The following is an 18,038-nucleotide window of genomic DNA, read 5'->3' on the forward strand; positions in this document are numbered from 1 at the left end:
TGAACTCAAGAATGCGGACATTTCAATTGAAATTTTACCAACAATCAGCGTCAAACATGAATATATAGCAAAACCACATTTAGCATTTAATTTTACCAAATAGGTCAGGAAATACAAATAGTAACCTCAAATAACCGTTAATGGACGGAGGGTCAGTCCAACTAATCAAATATTAAATTGGGTGGGTTAAATTATGATCTGCTAATCCATCTATATCGCTGTAGTTCATTGTTAGTCAAGCAAGTGCGCATAACATGGAATGAGAAATTTAAAGTAGCAAAAATAAAGAAAATATGTTATAAGCCTCCTTTATTTTTACAGATCGCAAATTCAGAATTATTATATTATAAATTTTGAAAAAAGGTTCAAATACATAGAAAAGATATAGCAGCAAATGATGCACTATAAATGGTATCCGTTATGTCAAATGATTTTTAACACGATCAAACTCGAATTTCGTTGCGTCTTTACACTCTTAATGTATAATGTGGTACTATGAGTTGCACGTCTATAGAAGATTTAGAAAGAAGAAAAAAAGATTACAGTGTTTTACTCTAGAATGGGTATGAAGTTTCACAACTATCCTAGTGGAATGGATGCGCTTCCTTCACCTGTACACAGAGATTTTGGGTGGGGTCAATACTCCATAGTATCGGACAACAGGCTTACACTTGATTACTAATTATGACGATTCACCAAGACTATGCTCCTCTGCCCTCTCGAATAAGAAATCAAGGACTTGGCGGTACATTAGCTACTCGCGCTCTAGTTTTTCAAACTATTAAGAATCAAATCCCACACACGTTTTACATTATAGCTTGCAATTGATTCATCTTCCGCTTCTGGGATCAAATTAACGCAGCTGGATTAGTCTCGCTAGACAAGATATAAAGAACATATCCAATACATTGAACAAGGGAATACCGGACCATATATGCTTTTGCACCATGACAAATGACAATCTCACTCGAGTTATGGGAACTTACAAATATTAGTACAGTAGAAGCACACATGCAAGTATCCTTGCTTGTGGTTCGTCCGTGCGTTTTGAGGCATTGCCTTATGAGAATGAACATTAACTCCTAGTACGTAGGAAGTGTTTTCTCCTTTAATGAATTCTACAATACAAATTTAGAATAGTCAGATTAGTGAATTTTAGATATGAGATCTGCACAAAACCAAAATTAGTGAATTTCGATGTAGATTAGTCAAACTAGTCAATTTCAAATATGGAATGCTGCATGAATCCATATTAGTCAAACTAGTGAATTAGTCACAATGCATCTTGATTGATATCTTGAAAGATACATAGTAGCAGCGTTCACAAGGAATACATTCATGAGTTCCTATCCAGGGTCCTAAATATGCCCTCTGGATTTATTATTTCTCCCAGCAAAAATATCAATCTAGGGGTACCCTCATGAATTATTCAACCTTCTGTCATGGCCTTTGTTTCGATGACCATAATGCTGATCCCATATATTTTTTCCAGGCTTAATTCATAGTCAACTTGCTTTAGGGTTCCACAATGAACTATTTGTCAATGTTGAGAGTTACAGGATGTTTACTAAGACTTGGGAGGTACAAGTGAAGTTTCCAGGAAATGTATCTTCTAATTCTAAAACTAATAAAAGATTTTTGTACATTTCGTCACGTTTGGTAAAGTTTTCATATCCAATTTGTATTTCGAATCCCCTGTTATTGCTAGTAGTTTGTATTACTAATTAGACTCATCAACAGTGTAAAGTGTAAGTAAAAGAAAATTCAAACACCGCCGAAGGTTATGATGGAGTGACAAGTATTCCTCAATCCAGAGGCAGAGCCAGATACCAAGGTACAGGTTCGACCGAACTCAATAACTTTGATCCAAACATTATATTTTGTCTTAAAAATTCATTTAGTATGTATACATATTAATTTAGTAGCCAATAACTTTAAAGGGCTAAACTCATGAACCCATAAACTTTAAATCCTGGCTTTACCTCCATCTTTGTTCTTACGAGAGTCTCAGAGTTTAAACAATGTTGCTCTACCTTTAAAATGAAACTTTCTAATGCGAATTCAAATTAAATTAGTGTTCCAAAACCAAGAAAAATTATCCGTACGCGTTCATCTTTTAACTAAACGAAAAGAGTACGATGAACTTGTCCAAAAACCAAAAAAAGAAAATGCTTTCCGCTCCCTCTCAGGTTGATATTTTGTGAAAATCTTAATTATACTAACCTATATAATATGTGTTTTAACATATGCAAATATTAAAAAATTGTAATTAATCAATATAATAGTATATTAATATGGTTTGAGTGAGTTGTATACAAGGGGGATTAAGTTTTTACGCTTCTATGTTGATACTCAACAGTCAAGCATTGGTACCATCCTACTTAAAATCTGAATTTTGAAAGTTTTTTTTTTTTTCTTTTTCAAAACAATAAGTTCCCGTAGTTATGCATTAATGAAAAAAAAGATTTACGAGTTTCATGTACAAGTCATATGATAAACTATTGGTATTAAACTCTTCGAAAAATTTCACAAAAAGTGATTACACACCTATTTTTGTCCCTTCTAATAAAAGAAGAACGAGCAACATCCAGGATTACGCCAAAAAATTCAATCACATAAAAAAAGTAGAAGTATATGAAAGTTTTAGATTGATATGCAACTATCATTGTTGGTTATATTTCTTGTTGTATAATGACAGAAAGCAAAAGAGTGTGAAATTTATGCAAGGAGCTGCAGTAGAAATAATCTATTAAAGTTCAAAGGGGATTGAAGGTCAAGAATCCATAAATGCAAAAACGTAAAGAATTGTCATTCATAAGAATTTTGCTAAACCAAAAGCAAATCAAATCTAAGTTTCGTCATCACAAGTTTTGACCTAACTACATACTATTTTTAACACTTTCTGGTTTGATTTTTCGATCCAATTAGCATTTCTGTTTGCTTCTAGATATTACAAAAGGAAGAAAAATCTTTTCACGTTATTTAATTTGGAGTACACCTAGATTTTCTTTTATTTCCGAAAGTACCATGCAAGTTCCAAATTTATCGGATGTCTTCGAAAGGACACTACTCATAAGGTATGTATAAACTTCTTCACACTCGAATACCAAATATACTAATTTATCATAGTTAAATCATAAAATATGTGAGAATGTGTATTAACTATAACTTAGTGACAAGAGTGCTTAAGAAAAATATGTGTCATTTATTTATGAGGTCGGCGTAAACATTAGGTACAGATAAATTTGTCCCTGCTCATACTCATAGCTAAGTGATTGAAGTCCGTAGAGACTTGAAATTTTTTAATATTTGTAACAAGATTTAATTATATATTTATTGACAGTTTATTTTTATTTTTTTCAATATCATAACTGTACCTGATTAAATCGGTCTTTTTTTTTTTAATTTTTCATGTAACACATTCCCTTTATATGAGTTATTTTTAACTATTTTTATGTGACGTAATAACATAAAATTATGTATACACTATCAGTTTATAGTTAAATACTTTAAAAGATATGATCCATTGAAACTTGCAATTTAAAACAACTAATATCATCTATTTCCTTTTCTTAAATTGAGTAAATTTAAGCTTTGTCAAACATTATAAGTGGCTGTGACGTCCCTGCTAGGTAATTGTTATTATTGACATTGAGACGTCTAAATTTCTAATACTTGACTGTCTTTTCAGTCTTCATTGACCGTTTGTTTTTGTCCTCACAGATCCGAAAAATAATAATATAATACTAATAATAATAATTTTAGAAAATCAATGTTGGATTTGTTTAATTTTGAAAGGAGCGATTAGATTAATTCTTTCGTCATTTTCTCTATTTTGGTTTATTTAATTCGGAATGAAAAGAAGTGGTGAGAAATGAACCTTCTTTCTCTCGGATATAAATTATCAGTAGTGTATTACTACTCAATTTTCTAATTTAGAATAACTTTTGTAATAGCTTTTCTTTGATATGGAAGAGGCAAACCAATAAGAAGTGAAGTTGAAATCATAAGATATTAGGGTCCTAAACATGTTATGTTATTCGAGCAGAAGTGCATCATTAAGGATAAGATGAGAGTGGTGCAACTAACGATCCTACTTTTTTCTTTTTTTTTTTGAAAAAGAACTAAAATCTTACTTAATATAGAAAAGTAACATCTTTTTTAAACAAATCAAACGAGAAAACAAGATACAAAATTGAAATAGGTGGAGTAACTGAAATGACAACGCATGCACACATACACACTTGTGCACGTAGGGTCACAATATTATGATAGTAAGCTAGTACGTATTCCTTGCTTTTACTTATTAGGAAAATTGTTGATAGTTTTTTTTTTTTTCCTCACTCAATGTTCAGTATTTATTAGGGGTGTTGATTAATTCGAAATTGCATTGCGTAAGGTTCGTTAAAAAGAAAAGCACTTCCTATCCGAATTTTTTCGTTTATAGAAATCAAACTCGAAACCTCTAATTAAAGATAAATGGATTCAACTAATCGCAACAAAATTTTTTTTGATAACAATGGGTTTATACGTGAAGGTAGTTAGGACCTTCCTTTTCTTTTTTCAAGCAGGCATATAGTAATTGTTGGCGTTCTAAAATATCCTATGTTTATGTTATTTGGCTCTGATCTTCGTACTATGGTTACAATATTTCTTTGTCAAGCCACGTTTATGTATTATTTATTTCCCTTTCCTACAGTAATGAATGTGACAACTTTATGAATTAATTACTTTTGAAAGTAGTCTCTGTCCATTACAAGTAGGCTGAAAATTCAGGAGGAAAAAATTATGTTTATAGCATATTATATTATATATACTTTTACAACCCCTAATTGTATCTCCCCTTAATGGTACTTAATTTCACTTTTGGGGCCCTTCACTTTGGACTAAACAAGAGACTTCTTCATTGCTTGTAATACATGAAAAACAAACTTGCAATACCAAGAACTGTTAATGTTACTTGAAATTTTTGTCCTCCGACATTCTTTGTTTCTTGTTAACAAGTTAAAAGTGGGTCGGGATGCAAAGGATGAGTATAAAACAAAGTTCTTCCTCCAAAAGAGATTAAGAAAAAACGTTTTCAATTTCTAACGGATGGGAATTAATTTGTTAGTTCCTTTTGAAAAAATATCTATATCAACTGACTGTTTTTCCTGAATAGATAGTGTTCTTTATATACACTACTATCACTTAACCTGTTAACCATGATTAACTATGTACTCTTACTTTATTTTGTTACTTAATTATGATTAATTAATGTGATTTGACGTAAACATTTGGTGTTGATAAGTTTTTTTTTTCCAACATGAGGAGTATGACTAAACAAATGTTACATTTCTTTTCCCTATTTGTATTTTTTCCGTATTTTAGGAATTATTTCATAATTTTAGATTATTTGTTAACTTAGGTCCAATTAATAATTTTCCTAATGATGTCCAAGGTAGTTTTAATTTTTAAAGGTTCTAGAAACCAAGTGATTACTAGCTAATCAGCAGTTGTCAACAAGATTTGAATAAGCAGCTCACCTAACACAACCTCTAAAGGGCTATTTTTCTAGCTTTTGTGGTAATTATGATGGAACGTGGGAGCTTTGTTATAAATAGGATTTCATTTTCAAATAACTTTCTAACTTGCCTTCTCTCCATTTTGATAATTCATCGTTTTCATAAGAAGTGTCATTATTTTCAGAATTTTTTAAAGAGTTTTATGTGTATGCATATTAATCTTACATAAGTCTTTTATGGAGTCAAATATGATCTTATTACTCTCGTAAAATCCTGATCACTCTCTAATTATATACAATAATTAAGTTCCATCCACGAGCTGTGTCAATTATGTACACAATTAGATCACTTAAAAATCAAATACATCTAGTTCTTATAATCAAATATGAGGTATAGAGTAACCTAAAAGTAGTGGCATTCCCCTCTTATCTGTTTTTGTCTCTTTTTGTGTGTATGTTTTCTCATACAACGAGTGGAGCGTCTATTATTTGCCATTTGCAGTAAGCTTTCGTGCCAAACGAAAGAAATTTCTTTTTCTTTATTTGATGATCTCCAACTAACTCAGGCTGTTAAAAAATGGCAAAATAGTGTCACACACCTCACACAATTAAATTTCTTTTTTTCCTTATCTTTGCTCATTGTCTCCTGTAATTATCCACTCTCAAAAGATGGTGTGACGCAAAATTCTTTATCCTCTTTTCAATTTTTGTTATTTTTTTATCAAATTTATAATAGCTTTTTTTTGTTTTTTGTTCTGCATTACGTTGTGCTAGTGGACATGAAATGAAAATGAGAAAAAATACATAATTGGACCGTTTCAAAGCCGCAAATTCTCTCACTTTCTAGGATGTACACCCCTTAACCGCGTTTCAAATTATAATTTTTCCATCTTCAATAACAGACTTCCTTCATAAGAAAACTAGCACACGCTACCTTATGTTATACAAAATTTCCACAAAACACATTTGCCCCATAATATATGCTTGACAAAAATCTTACTAACCTTCCACACACATTTTATAATTCATATTTCGTCATAATCAAAAGGTGCAAATAAGCCTAGGATCGTTTGTTCCTATCTTCTAGTCTCTACTACAACAACCACCGGCCATTAAAAAAAAGTTCTTATTGTGTTCAAATTTATAAGAGTTTAATTCTCTTTCTTTTACTTGCTTCTCATTGAGAGAGTGAGTAAACAAGTGAAAGGGAAGTAGCCATGGGGAAAAAACTTGATGCCTTACTAGGAAGAAACTTCAAGACTAGTAAATTTAAGGCCACAGCAAATCTAGCCATTTCCAGGGTTGCTGTACTCAAGAACCAGCGCCAGGCACGGCGCTCGATCGCTCGGTCCGATGTGGTTCAACTCTTAACCCTTGGTCATCATGAAAGAGCTCTTTTGAGGGTATTTCACTTACTATATATATCATTTTGATCATTTTATTGAACTGAACTAGAGACGAATTCAGAATTTAAAGGCTGTGGGTTAATAATGAGTGTTACCATATATATATATTTTAAGTGTTCTATAGTCGAATACTTCATGGTTCGAGCCAAAAGTAATAAATTCAGTTGAACTCACGAAACGTTAAATCTGGCTTTGGATGAATCTTTTCTTTGGCACTTTGGTTAGTTTTTCTAAATGGTTATGTTTTATACTCCATAATTCTTGATGTTTGTAGGTTGAGCAAGTGATCAAGGAACAGAACATGTTGGATGTGTTTGACATGATAGAAGGCTATTGTAGTCTGGTGATGGAAAGGGTCAACCTTCTTCAACAAGAGAAGTTGGTGTTTCTAAAATTGTTTTTTCAATCGTGTATCTATTAATTTGTGCGTTCAGTTACTGAGCTTTTTCATGATCTTTCTGTAGAATTTGTCCTGAGGAATTGAAGGAGGCGATATCGAGCTTGATTTATGCAGCTACACGGTGTGGTGAGTTCCCAGAACTTCAAGAGCTTCGTGCTATTTTCACGTCAAGATTTGGGAAAGAATTCACGGCTCGTGCTGTTGAGTTAAGAAACAATTGTGGAGTAGATCCTAAGGTAATATTAATACACTTTTGGTCCAGTACTGTCTTGGTCTACTAACAAAATGGCATGATGATGTACTCATTACTTTTTTTTTGCAATGTAGATGATTCAAAAGCTGTCAACAAGGATGCCTAGCTTGGAACAAAGAACCAAAGTACTTAAGGAAATTGCTGCAGAGAATAACATCGTTTTGCAAATTGAGGAAACAATTTTGGAAAATGTAGAGGTATGTTTCAGATCATTCATGTCCTGAATATTCTCAGATTCCCTCTTGAATTAGATCTGTTCTAAAATAAAATTTAAAAAAAACTTTTATTGTTGAAAACAGGAGAAGAAAGTCACTGTGAAAAGGAAGGACCAGCCTGAGAGAGGGCTATCAAGTAAATCAGTGGAATACAGATATGAAGGTACCATACCAGGTTTACCTCAAGATGTAGACCATGAAGCTAGGGGAAAATATAAAGATGTAGCAGATGCAGCTCAAGCAGCTTTTGAATCTGCTGCTTATGCAGCAGCAGCTGCAAGAGCAGCTGTGGAACTCTCTCGGTCTGAATCGCGTGATAAGGATGACCCGAAAAGTCCAAGTCAGAAGCCAAGGAATGTATCAGACTCTCGTGACGATTTGAAGTCCGAGTTTCATGCAAGAGAGGAGAATAATAAGGGAGTAAATGTTGGGGATGGAGTTGAGAAAATCCAGCCTAGTCAGAACTATGGTTTTCATTCCGATGGAGACGAGGTGGAAGAACTCAAACAGAGGAAGTTTAAAGAACAGTTCAAGAGATCAGTCTCTGCTTCAAGTTCTGATTCAGGAGATGACATACTTGTTGATGAGATAGGTCCTGGGCATGGTATAATTTTTGATGAAATCGATGAAGAAGTTGGAGAGGAAAGCAGAATTCCATCGTTAAAACATCCTAAGAATGAAGTTCTTGGTTCTGAGAAATCAAACAGCAAGGATGATACTATGGAAGGGGACAGCAGAAACTATATTTACTTGACTGGAAAACAACTTTCTCCAGTGCACAAAGGAGGAAATGAAAAGGAGGTTGAAGGATTCACAAAGCAAGGTGCAGAAAACGTTGACATATATAAGCAGCCAATATCAGTGAGAACAAGAAAGAATTATCACTGGTGACCAAGGACAGATAGAAGTTTTGCTGAGATTTTTTGAGTTGGAGCATATGTCGTGTGCTTTGTCAATATATTGTAGCTTCATAGTTTCTTTATTTTGGAAGAGACTTTACAAGTTTTGGAATATATACTGTGTGCTTTGTCAATATATCATAGCTTCATATTTTGCTTATGTAATTATAAGCTCTAGACAAAGAATGTGATGTTTTATAATCGAAGCTACAGGCAGACATTAAGCTTCTTTTGATTCTTAGGTTCGAAACTTTAATGCTATGAGCTACTATTCCTATTAAGAAAGTGTATAACTTGTGCAAATTTCAGTCTATCGTACCATCCAGTTTTCAGCAAAGATGTGAGCTCAACATCACAAAGCTCAGAAAAATTCAAGACCACGAGAGGACATAGGGACTGTAAAGAATAGATGAGCTGTCATATTAACACACTGTAAAATATGAAAAAAATGAGAACGACGACTAGTTAGAATGACAAAGAAATATGAATTTCTTTATTTAAGGTTACAGGGATATGCTTACACCCTAGTAGAGTGGCAGCTCAATGGCAATCTTCAAGATGTAAAGCCCCCTAGAATTGCAGTACATATTACAATTTAACAGCTTATTTAGTCTTTCCTCTACTTTCAAACTGAACTCATTTCAGCTAGTGTTTTGAACCTAAGACCACTTGCAGTTCGGGTTATAATAACGTATATGGAAGGTCGTAACGAGAGTAGAGCAGAAATATGTCTTTGAAGGTAGACTAAAACTATAAGATATCAAGATTACATAAGTTCAACGTGCTACAAAAATATACTCATAGAACACCTGATCAAGTACATTCCTGCAGTAAAATGCAACACGTAAATATAATCACTAGCCATGTGGCATCAGGTCAGCAAAAGACTGAAAATTCACACCAACATCCTCATCATATTCAACTCCAAGTTCCTCCTGAAATACACATGAAAATTAGGAGTGAACTTTAAAAGGAACAAGCAAAAGTATGAAGATAGACCCGTTAATACCTTAAACTCTTTTGGATTTTTGGGTGAGTTCTCAGTTATGGCATCCCATACATCTCTAAACATCCTTTTTCGCCTTCTCCACTGATTTAGAGCTTCCGAATACAATCCCTCAATGGCTTTTCTTTCTTCCGGACTTACAAGAGTAATACCTTCCCGCAATTTAATTAGCTTCTTTTCCATCTCGTCAACCTTAAAACGAAAAAGAAGTTAGGATACTTTTCAAATTATGCTGAAGACCAGATTCATATGCTAGAGAGTTACACAGATTCTTTTCATCTCCTACCTCTTTTCTCAGTTTGGCATCTTTAGCATGTATTTCTTCCAGAGTCAAATTTGACTGCAAAGACTTCATTTCTGCAACAAGCCATTATAGTTTAAGATTATCAAATTCACCACAAATTTGTATTAATAACTCACAGACAAAAGCAAAAGCGTATCGATTAAGAATACCTGCTTCAACCTCACTGATGGCTTTCTTCTGTTCACCCAACTTTTCTTGTAGATTGGCATTTTGTTCCTTCATTCTATTAAGCTCTTCGCTGTCTGGGATGTCAAACTGATCTTGCCTAGCCATATAGATTTTCTGCTTCCCATACTCTTTAAATGATATCTTTCCACTTTCACATAGATTATCCAGGGCTTTTTGTACTGCAGCTTTTTTAAGGTTAAACTTTTGTAGCGCATCAGCTGCATTTTGGACATTCAATGGTCTATTTTGCTACATTCAAATCATGAAGGAAAACGGAAAATCAGATACTGTATAACTCAAAATACAAGAGTTTGTAGACATTTCTATGCAATAACAAGATTTAGGAAAAATTGATAGCAAACTGACAGCTATCCTGAAAAACAAACAAAAAGGAACACAATATCCTCGCTGAATATTGATGAGCTGTACCCTCTATCAAGACACTATTTTTCGGGGGAAAAAAAAAAAAGAAAAGGAAGTATACTGTGCAAATACAGTAGCAACAACACTTTAAGCTCCATTGAAGGTGTAACTTAGCTATATCTTATACATTAACTTCCTCTAAATCTTGAAAGAAATTCTTAAAGAAGAAGCAAATATAGTATAGCATACATTAGTCATGTTGAAGCTAATAGTTCAATTTACAACAGCTCTCGATGCGTACACACCATAATTTTCAAAGCAAAAGAAAAAGGCTTTAAAATGTAACGAAAAGTACTGATCACTCCTTTATCCAAAAGATAAGATCACAATATTACAGTCTGTATAACTCAAAACACAAGAAATTTGCAGAAACATTTCTAGCCAATAACATGATTTAGGAAAATCTGACAGCTATCCTGAAAAACAAACGAAAAAAAAGAGCACAATACCCTCACTGAATGTACCCTCTGTCAAGAACTCTTTGAGGTATAAAAGGAAACATAAGTGCACAAACAGTAGCAACAACACTCGAAGCTCCAACAAAATGTGTAATTCATCTATATCCAACACTTGCTTCCGCCAAAATTTTGAAATAAACTTATGAAGCAAATAGAGTATAGCATACATTAGTTATAAAGAAGCTAATCAGTTTGATTAACAACTCTAGATGTGTACACCTGAATCTTCAAAACAAAACAAAAAAAGCAATAAACTGTAAAGTACTGATCACTTATTTATCCAATCATTAAAAGCGAGTTTTTAACCAAAATTGTCCCTTATCTATTGGAGTAGGTCTATTTTGGTCCTACAAGTATAACCTTGAGCATCTTTAGTCCCTTAAGCTTGCTATAGTGGAGCAACATCGGTCCAACTAACGGAATCGACTTAAAAACTAACGGTGACTACCAAACAATACGGCAAAAGATCGACCGACTTTCGAACCAACCAAAAACTGAGTTACTCGGTCGGTTTGCTCCCAATTCTTTTTTAAAGTATAACCGACTGACCTCGATTTTTGCCGTGTTTTTTGGTAGTCAACGTTAGTTTTTAAGCCCACTTTGTTAGTTGGACCAAAGGTGCTCCACTTTAACAAACTTAAGGGACTAAAGATGCTCAAGGTTAAATTTGAAGGACCAAAATAAACCTACTCCCATCCATAGATAAGGAACAATTTTGAAAAAAAAAAAAAAAAAAAACTCCATTAACAGCATTACAGTTCCCTAACTCTGCTTAGTTTTAAGCTCAAAACAACATTCATATTTCAAAATTGAATACATATATCGCCAATAACACTTTAAAAAACAAATTTAACATCTAACTTCATATTAAACTTGTTTAAATAGTTGTCGCAGATGATTATATCACATATAAAAAAAAAAAAACGATTGAGGAGCAAAATGATTAACTGCAAGTTACCTCGTTGACGAAATTGAGCACGATTCCTGTAAATATTTCAAAATAAAAACGATAAATTTAGTTATGTGTAAATTGACATTTCAAATACGACAAATCAATTTTAATCGAAATTTTTACGGCGATACAAGTTAATTTACCTTCAGTGTTATCTACTTTTGGAGCCATGGATTAATGGGAAATTCACAGAGCGCGGGAAAAAGGTTCTGATAGAATTTCTATATTTTCGAAATTCCAGGTAAAACTATATATAGAGTGATAAAAGGGTGTTTAATACGGTGTCGTTTTGAAGGTTGTGGGAATTACCCATAATGTGACGTGTAATTACGAGAATAGGATTCTTACCTCGCAAGTTTCAAGTAAGTATATAGCCCATGGACCAACCCAAATTAGAGAGGTAAAATTACAGTTCAATACCTTTCGATAATTTAATTTACAAAATAACCTAATAAATGCATAGGAAATGTATGTTAAATATAAATATACATATAATATATAAATATACATAATTAATGTATAGGTTTTTGTATATTTTGATTGGCGAAGGTAATTAAGTTTGAGGGATGGGCCAAAATGAAAAAAGCCCAATCAGAAACTAGTAACGGCTATTTGCGCTTTGGTCCCTATTTTGTGCTTTTTGTCCTTCAAATAGGTTGGTCTTTAATTTTTTTTTCCTTCAAAATCGAAGTTATGACTAGTGGGGCGTAAGTTACGCATCATAATATCCAAAAGTTATGCCCGCACTATTAAGGAACTCATGCCCCGATAGGACCAAAAATTAAAGACCAGTCCATTTGAAGGTCAAATCGTGCAATTACTTGAACTAGTAAGTAAGTGAGGCATTATGGGCTTTTAGTTCAGGATAAGTCCAAAAGTAACTAGCTCGGCCATTGTTTAAATTGTGTACCCATTTAAGAAATTTGTGCAAACATAGCCTCAAAGCTACACATTTCAAAGAAAAAAAATATGCTTTCGCGAGTTTAGTCGGGTGAGTACAATCTTTATACTACATATTTTGTTAATTTATCCATAAGTTTTTCCGGAATGACAAATCTTGCCTAGTACACAAGTTAAAGTTATGCAGTGCGGAGAATACATAACTTTGGTACAATCTTCAGTTTATGTATCTTGTTAAATTGTTTACAAGTATTATCGGATTTGAAAAATCTTGCCTAATTCACAAGTTATGTCGGTGAGGCATAACTATGGTACGATGAACTTCATTCTACCTGTATTCTTAAATTGTTGGCAAATCTTGCCATTAATAACTTTTGCATGTGTTATCCAATTGTTCATAAGTTTTACTGGATGGACAAGACTTGGTGCTATTTTTATGCTATTATCTGATTAATTTATTCACAAATGTGTCTGGAGTGACAAATCTTGCATGTGTTAATCCATTGACAAGTTTACTCTCAAATTGAAAAAGAGATCCTGAAATAAAAATGACAATTCTTTTTCTCATTGTTCTCCTTCACTATGGTACACTTAAAAGAAGAGGGCATATCCCAAACAAAACAAAACAGAACTTGAAATCATAAGCCTACAAATAAATACCAAAACAATTAGGACAAATTGCCACCACTCTGCTGCCACAAGTTGATGATATCAGTTGCTTGATTAAGCAAAATAATCATTTGTTTCTGTGATATCCATGGCTTGTTCTCTAGTGTTGTTTTCAACTCTTCCCATGCATCTTTCCTTGGCCAAAAAAAGTATGGACTCAATGGTACACTGCCATGGCCTGGTAGAACTTGATCAAGGCCAAGTCCTATGTTCTTCTCCATCCATATGAATTTTAACACCAGCCTTGGCTTCTCAATTACCTTTTTCTTCATATCAGACTTCTGCAAAAATCAAGAATTCACTAAGATTTCAGCCATAATATCCTATCCTTTTGGCTCATTGTCATAGGCCGATCTAGCACCGAGTCATGTGCTATGTTGTTCAAACTCTTTAAAATACTATCAGGAGCGTGCCGGATCCTCCAAAACTAGTACTACATTTTTAGAGAATTCGACATGAGTGCGGTAGTATTTTTAAAAATTCGAGCAACATAGGTCATGTCACATGTGTTTTTTCAACTACATCTCATTCTTTTAATCTCGAATAATGTATACATTATGTTGTTTCGATACGGGTTCCAGTATCCACCACAAGTACGATTTTAGAGGTTGGATTCGTCATCACATAAATTTTAGAGTTTGGGACATGGAATACATATCTTTTTGTCGAAAATTTAGCTATACTTTTATACGATATAATTTAACTCGATATTTATTCAATTAAGCTAAATCACCAATATTGATTGTCTAATCATACTTGATTTTATTAATTAACTGGTAAAGTTGTTTCCAAGTCGTGGAAGCAGCGATCTCTTGCAGAAATGCAGGGTAAGTCTACGTACAATAGATCCTTGTGGCCTGGCCCTACCCCAGATCCATAGCGGAAGCTTAGTGCACCCGCCTGCCCACTAATATGTGGTACTTTTTGCTTCTCAAGATTCAAGAGTCAATTTAACTAATTTTTAAAACTAACTTGGATTAGATCAACTTAGTATTTTAAAGTTAAAATTCAGATATTCATAGCTTATACGAAAAATTCTATAAGTTGCAATTATTCTCATGTCAATATGATGATAATTTTAAAATATTGGTCAAACTTCATATATGTAGTTTGAATCTCAAAGATGAAAAGTAGCACATAAATTGAGACAAATGAGCATTATTACTCATTTTCATTAATGGGATGTTGGACTACTCTTTCGGTTTTTGAGGATCTGACATGGATAGAAAAGACATTTAGAGGACCCGAGCAACATAATATAATATATACAAACTACATTTAAAGTATACACATGTAATAAATCACACTTAACTGACTTTAAATCCTATATTCGCCTATGCTTATTCTATAGGCTTTAGATTATGTAACTTAAAGGGTTGATATTTACCTCAACTTCTTGAACAGCAGGCTCTGAAGTCTCAGCTGCAACTGGTTCTGTTTCTGTAACTGCTGATGAAGCAAAAAGCTTATGAATTCTTCTTCTTGTTGAAACTGTGTTGTTTACATAAGAGAAAGAACATTTGAAGGATTTGTGAGAGGGATTTTGTGAAGGTAAAGAAGGGATACTCAAATTGCTCTTCAAGCTAGATTGAACTGACATTGATAACATGTTTCCTGTTTGGGAAAATGAAGTAGGATAATAGTGGCCTTAAAAAGAAGTGTATAGAGAATTTGAGATGATAACAGAAATGGATAAGGTAGTAGAAGAAATGAAAGGCTAACAGGCCCATGGAATATTGTTAAATTTTATGAGACGGATTTCGGCCCAAAAGGGATCTTTACCCTCTATGAAACTCATATGTTATAGTATATAATATACTGACATGGTATCATAGAGGATCATGTTCATTTATTAAAAAAAACACACATTTTTCTCAAAAAGCTGTTATAATATCATCATCTAATATACATATATTGAGATGGTCTCATGGAGGACTGCTTCAATCCATGGATGAGACATTCCTCAGTCTTCCATGATACCATTATAGTATATGTACCATATATTGAGATGGTATATGAATATATTGAGATGGTATCATAGAGAACTGTTTCAGTCCTTCTCTTAGTCCTCTATGATACCATCATAATATATAAAATACTGCGATGGTATCATGGGCGGAGGGTTTTGGGCAAGGGGGTACTTGGATAAATATTTTCAGTCAGGCGAGTAAAAGCGAAACCAGTTTAGGAGGAAGCATGAACGGGTAAATATTTTACGTTTTAGGGGTATTTTGTGTTATTTTTCCTAAATTTTATACTGATTATATAACTGACATCTATTTTTCATTTAAGCGGTGGGATGAATTGCTAGTTGGGTTAATTCTTGAAGAAAAGTATCAGCTTTCTTTAGCTTTTTCTACTTTGCCATTTCTTAAAGTAAAAAATTAGGTGGGATGGTTATTTCTTGGACAACTTATTAATCTTTTGCCATTGTTTGAAATGTGATTGAGTAATAATTATATTTTAATGCGAAATAAAATTAAAGTAAAATACTTAAAACACGGAAGAACTCCAGTAGTGTGTTGGAGTTGGAGTCTTTTACAAATGAAACCTCTATACTATGCTAAAATTTAAAATATTTACAAGTGGAACTCCAGTACACTATGGTGGAGTTCAAATTTTTTTCTTCCAACAACTGAAGCTACATTTGTGGGTAGGACTTTGGCTTTATGACTATTTTATTATTGAATTAAATCAATTGCATGAATTTTTCTTACATTCGGTGTGAATAAATTTTTACCTATATTTTTTCTGAAAGTCAAAAGTTAAAAGCTCATAATTAATTATCGTTAGCTAGTAACAATACAATGATGTGCAAAATCATCAAGGGATGCAATAAGACGAATGAAATCCATTCACCCTTAATTAAAAGGTCCAAATTCGAGCTTGGGACTGAAGAATTTTTGGAAAGAAGCAATTTCCCCTTAAATGTATACAATGCGGTTCAAATTTAAATTAATCGAATTAATGAATTTCGAATACTAGATAATTAAACAAAAAATGAAAGATGTTCAAAGAATGTCTGAAAGGTACCTCCTTTGATCTTTATTATTAGTGTCAAGTCATCTTTGTAATAAAATCTGAAAGAACTAGCAAAAGAGGCTTGAATTAATCTATAAAAACCTGAAAATGAAGTTCATAATAGAGACTTTTCTTCCAATGTCATTTTCTTCATTAGTAAGAGACGACTTCTAATATATGTCCATGCGCACAACTCATTCCAGTTCTTGAAGAAACATTACTTGAGCTGCTTCTCATGATATTGACAAAATCATGTACTAATAAAAAATAGTATTAGTCATATTATCAAGTGAAAATGAGTGCAAATATGGAGACCACCATTAATTCAATCCACCTCAACTCATGCTCATATCTTGCCCTTTGCATACACAAAAAGTATATTTTTATGATCATGTCACGCTTGGTTTTCCCAATATTAAGAGCTAATATCGGTTAGTTCCAATTTTCTTCCAGAGCTACACATTTTTTTTTTGTTCATATAAAATTAGATTAAGACAAGCGTAAAACTGAGAAATCACATGGACATTGATAATTCATATAGTTCAACTCAACTTTGAAATTTATGCATAGTACGTAGTTGTTTTAATAACTTCATAAATTAATAATATTCAAAATCGACGATTGAGTCTGTTTAAATCAGTATTTGAAGGGAGCTAGTAATTATTAAGTACCTTATAATACAAATAATGTTTCTAATTGATCGTGAGTAACTTAAATAATCAAAAATAGATTGCACATATTTTTAGCTGCGTGCATTTTAATTACTAGCTGCTAGCTATGTTGATCTTTTTTCATTATTTGTTTTTTTGCTGTCTTTCTTTATTTATTTATTTATTTCCAAAATTTCAAAGTCTAACAAATTGTATCTCTATTCTCTTTTTGTAATCGTAAAATTATAATAAATCTTATCTATATTAGAACTAGTAACAGTGGAGGATGTAGCATATGGTCAATATGAAATTATTAAAAAAACAAAATATTGAACCTTATAATCTAAAAAAATGTAATTAGTTCAATGTAAGACCTATAAATTATAGGTTGAACCAGTTGCATCTGAATTCTGAATCTGACTACTCTTAATAGCACACTCATCTTCTAGAAATCTTAGGTCCACTAACTTTAACTTGCAACTTACGATAATTCATGCTTGCTAAAAGGGCAAGGTTTGCCTCTAAATAGTGTTTAATGAAATTTTTGAGTCATGAAGTTAAGAGTTGTGAGCTTTCTGTTAGTTTTCATGAAAAATATTCTCTGCAACCAAACAATAAAAATATCTTATTTTTTTAAAAAAATGAAAAAATATTTTCCTACATACCAACACATCCTAGATGAAATAATTTATAAATGCTACATTAACAGGTATAATAAACAAAATCATACGAAAAAAAAAAAAAAAAAAACAAAGGGACATGAGATAACTATAACAGATGTGTCGGAAGGGCCTAAGTTGCAAGTGGTTGA

At 32.8% G+C, this 18,038-nt stretch overlaps 3 protein-coding genes across 3 annotated transcripts; 1 reads left to right on the forward strand and 2 right to left on the reverse strand.

Annotated features, from left to right (window-relative positions):
* The first annotated feature begins 6,206 nt into the window (after positions 1-6,206).
* Positions 6,207-8,911, forward strand: LOC132641795 (uncharacterized). The gene is made up of 5 exons (XM_060358887.1): positions 6,207-6,906; positions 7,184-7,287; positions 7,374-7,545; positions 7,637-7,759; positions 7,862-8,911. Exons 1-5 carry the CDS (start codon positions 6,721-6,723, stop codon positions 8,666-8,668), a joined length of 1,392 nt encoding a protein of 463 aa, XP_060214870.1. The 5' UTR covers positions 6,207-6,720; the 3' UTR covers positions 8,669-8,911.
* A 230-nt stretch (positions 8,912-9,141) lies between these two features.
* Positions 9,142-12,245, reverse strand: LOC132641796 (homologous-pairing protein 2 homolog). Its single transcript, XM_060358888.1, has 6 exons — positions 12,131-12,245; positions 11,994-12,019; positions 10,136-10,403; positions 9,969-10,039; positions 9,686-9,874; positions 9,142-9,611 (listed from the first exon to the last, which is right to left on the reverse strand). The coding sequence occupies exons 1-6, from the start codon at positions 12,156-12,158 to the stop codon at positions 9,534-9,536; spliced, it is 660 nt and encodes a 219-aa protein (XP_060214871.1). The 5' UTR covers positions 12,159-12,245; the 3' UTR covers positions 9,142-9,533.
* A 1,180-nt stretch (positions 12,246-13,425) lies between these two features.
* On the reverse strand, positions 13,426-15,264 carry LOC132641797 (small ribosomal subunit protein cS23-like). Its single transcript, XM_060358889.1, has 2 exons — positions 14,944-15,264; positions 13,426-13,837 (listed from the first exon to the last, which is right to left on the reverse strand). Exons 1-2 carry the CDS (start codon positions 15,163-15,165, stop codon positions 13,556-13,558), a joined length of 504 nt encoding a protein of 167 aa, XP_060214872.1. The 5' UTR covers positions 15,166-15,264; the 3' UTR covers positions 13,426-13,555.
* Between the last annotated feature and the right edge of the window lie 2,774 nt (positions 15,265-18,038).

Source organism: Lycium barbarum, chromosome 5 (assembly GCF_019175385.1).
Source record: "Lycium barbarum isolate Lr01 chromosome 5, ASM1917538v2, whole genome shotgun sequence".
NCBI classification, from domain to species: Eukaryota; Viridiplantae; Streptophyta; class Magnoliopsida; order Solanales; family Solanaceae; genus Lycium; species Lycium barbarum.